General features: G+C 56.7%; 1 protein-coding gene across 1 annotated transcript in view; it reads left to right on the forward strand.

Moving 5' to 3' along the window:
* Positions 1–2379: 2379 nt before the first annotated feature.
* Positions 2380–3362, forward strand: part of CHST3 (carbohydrate sulfotransferase 3) — an 18829-nt gene continuing 17846 nt past the window's right edge. The window contains exons 1-2 of the mRNA XM_017746180.1: positions 2380–2750; positions 2897–3357. Of these exons, the coding sequence (XP_017601669.1) occupies positions 2521–2750; positions 2897–3357 (691 nt within the window). The 5' untranslated portion in view covers positions 2380–2520. The remainder of the gene's footprint in view (positions 2751–2896; positions 3358–3362) is intronic.

The raw sequence follows: 3362 nt of genomic DNA on the forward strand, positions 1-3362 counted from the left end.
AGGTCCTGTCACCGACGAGGCACGACCGAGGAGGGGGCCTGGGGGTGGCTGGGGAAACACGTGGTGACAAACTAAACTAACAGGGCTGTTAAACACACAGACACACACAGACACACAGACACACACAGGCAGACACACACATACAGACACACACACAGACACACACACAGACACAGACAGACACATACAGACACAGACACACAGACACAGACACACAGACACACACAGACACACACACAGACACAGACAGACACATACAGACACAGACACACAGACACAGACACACAGACACACACAGACACACACACAGACACAGACAGACACATACAGACACAGACACACAGACACAGACACACAGACACACACAGACACACACACAGACACAGACAGACACATACAGACACAGACACACAGACACAGACACACAGACACACACAGACACACACACAGACACAGACAGACACATACAGACACAGACACACAGACACAGACACACAGACACACACAGACACACACACAGACACAGACAGACACATACAGACACAGACACACAGACACAGACACACAGACACACACAGACACACACACAGACACACACAGACACACAGACACAGACACAGACACAGACAGACACAGACAGACAGACACAGACATCCAGACACACACACACACACAGACACACAGACACACAGACACAGACACACACACACAGACACACACACAGGACACCAGACACAAAGACACACAGACACAGACACACACAAAGACACACAGACACACACACACAGACACACACACACAGACACACACACAGACACAGACAGACACATACAGACACAGACACACAGACACAGACACACAGACACACACAGACACACACACAGACACACGCACACACACAGACACACAAACACACACACACAGACACACAGACAGACACACACAAAGACACAGACACACACACACAGACACACACACACAGACACACAGACACAGACACGCAGACACACAGACACACACAGAGACAGATATACACAGAGACAGACACACAGACACACGTGCTGGGGATCTCGTTGCGGCTTGCTGAAAGCGGGAGCTGGGGTACCACAGTGAGAGGGCTCTGGGGCTGCCAGGGCTCTCCAGAGTCCCTGCATCCTACTAAATCCTGAGTTTCCTGGGCGCGTGGGTGTGGATGTCTCATTTTAGAACGTTTTGCTGGAAAGGAGATGGCTGGAAGCCAAGCCTTGGGAGCTGAGTGGTTTGCTGAAACCGGGAAATTCGTGGTCCTCGCTCAGAGAGGACTGGGAACCTGACAGGCTGGGGTGCTGCCCTCGCCACAGGGCACATCCCACCCCTCCTGCCCATGCGGGAGGGGCATACAGCGAGCAACACTAAAAAATGCATATTTTGGCCGAGCACGATGCGGAAGAGGTTGGGACGTGACACAATGTCTGGCAGGGCTTCCCCACTCCACGCTCTGCTGAGGGCTGCAGATATCAAGGCTTGGCCAGGGCATCTCCCCTCTGGCCCCTCAAAGGATGGGGCTCTGCCTGGCTCCCCTCCTTCACCCCAAAAGCAGGGGTGGGACGGGCTGCCGGGGTTGCACTGGTGGAGCCAAGCCAAAGCTAAATAGACTTTCCCTGAGTCACCGAAAGTCTGGCCAAGAAAGCGGGACGAGCAAACGGCATCACTCACGCGGCCAGCCGGGCACCAGGCACGCGAACCAGCGGGCAGGTAGCAGGTGCCAGCAAGGCCTAAGGGTGTAAATCTGCACACTGGGGACCTGCCCCAGAGCCGGAAACAGCAGCTCTGGCCCCCAAAATCTCCATCTGGGATGTGGGTTTGGTGCAACTCAGAGCGGTTTCCACCAACATCCCGATTCAAGCGCTGAAGGAAAGACTGGGGGGCGGGTCTTTTCTGCTGGGCGGGGATGCCAAGTCTCTTGGTTTTGTATCCCACACCAAGCAGCTGCATCATTTGGGTTTTTTTTCTTTTTTGGCAAAAACCTTCCGCGGAGCATTCTACTACCCGAGGGGGACTGGCAGCAGCAGCGTTCTCCAGCCTGCTGTCTTTCCTGAAAACTCTCTGGGTTTCATTTTCGAGGCTCAGCAGCTGTTGTTGCCATGCTGGGGGAAGGCGGAAGCTGCTCAGCCCCACACTGGGGCCCTACAGCGGAGCCTCCAGCCCTCCCCTTTCCAGGGGCTGGGAGCCACAATGCACCAAAGATCAGGATGATCCAGGGTCTCCCTCACTGCCAGCAGCAGGTTTTTGCCAGCGTGGAGCAGGCAGCTGTCGGGTGGCAGGGATTGGGTTTCAGGGTGGGCAGGGGCGGCTGGTGAACACGTGGGAAGGGGTCCTGTCGGGCAGATGTATTTTGGGAAGGAGGGGGAGCAGCCGATGGGGCGTTCGGGCAGCTGCTCCTCGGGGGTGGGATGGAGCAGTAGGGAGGAGCTTCCCCTTTGTTACTGCTCTTGTCAAGCCTTTGTCAGCCTCTGACCCTGCCTGCAGGAAACCATTGCCATGCTGACCCTTCTTCTCCCCATAGGCAGGGCTGGCAAGGCCCTAGCCCAAGACACTTTCCCGGGGTGCAAGAAGGACCTGTGTGTGTTCCCCATGGAGATACGATGCGCTTTACCCCAGGATATCCGGGAGTTGCTGCACTGCTTGAAGATGAGGAGTAAGTACGCCGTCCTGCTAGTGTTCGTCATCAGCCTCGTCATCATCGAGAAGGAGAACAACTTCATCTCCAGGTAGGGAGCAAGTACCTGAGCCACCCCATGCTTTGCAGCCTCTCTCCCCCAATCCCGAGCTCCTATGGAGTGGGAGCCCCCGAAATCCCCCGCAGGGATGCAGGGTGGTCCTGCTGTCCTCCAGGCTGGGCTGGGTCTCCCCGCAGGGTTTCAGACAAGCTGAAGCAGACCCCGCAGGCACTGGCAGAGGCCAACAGCACAGAGGTCAGCCCAACACCGGCCGAGAACGGCTCCCTGGCCTCACTGCAGGAGCTGGATGCTGCCTTCTCCCAGCTGAGGTCCCACCTGTACAACATCACCCTGCAGCTGGCAGGTGACGGGGACCCCGGGCCACGGAGACATGTTCTGCTGATGGCTACCACCCGCACTGGCTCCTCTTTCGTTGGGGAGTTCTTCAACCAGCAAGGCAGCATCTTCTACCTCTTCGAGCCCCTCTGGCACGTCGAGAAGACAGTGACCTTCCTGCCAGGAGGGGCCAGTGCGGTGGGCTCAGCCCTGGTTTACCGAGATGTCCTCAAGCAGCTCCTCCTCTGTGACCTCTACATTTTAGAGAACTTCATCTCACCAGCCCCCGAGGGCCACCTGACTCCCTTCTTGTTTCGGCGGGGCTCC

The sequence above is a fragment of the Corvus brachyrhynchos genome, unplaced genomic scaffold (assembly GCF_000691975.1).
Source record: "Corvus brachyrhynchos isolate BGI_N302 unplaced genomic scaffold, ASM69197v1 scaffold279, whole genome shotgun sequence".
Lineage (NCBI taxonomy): Eukaryota > Metazoa > Chordata > Aves > Passeriformes > Corvidae > Corvus > Corvus brachyrhynchos.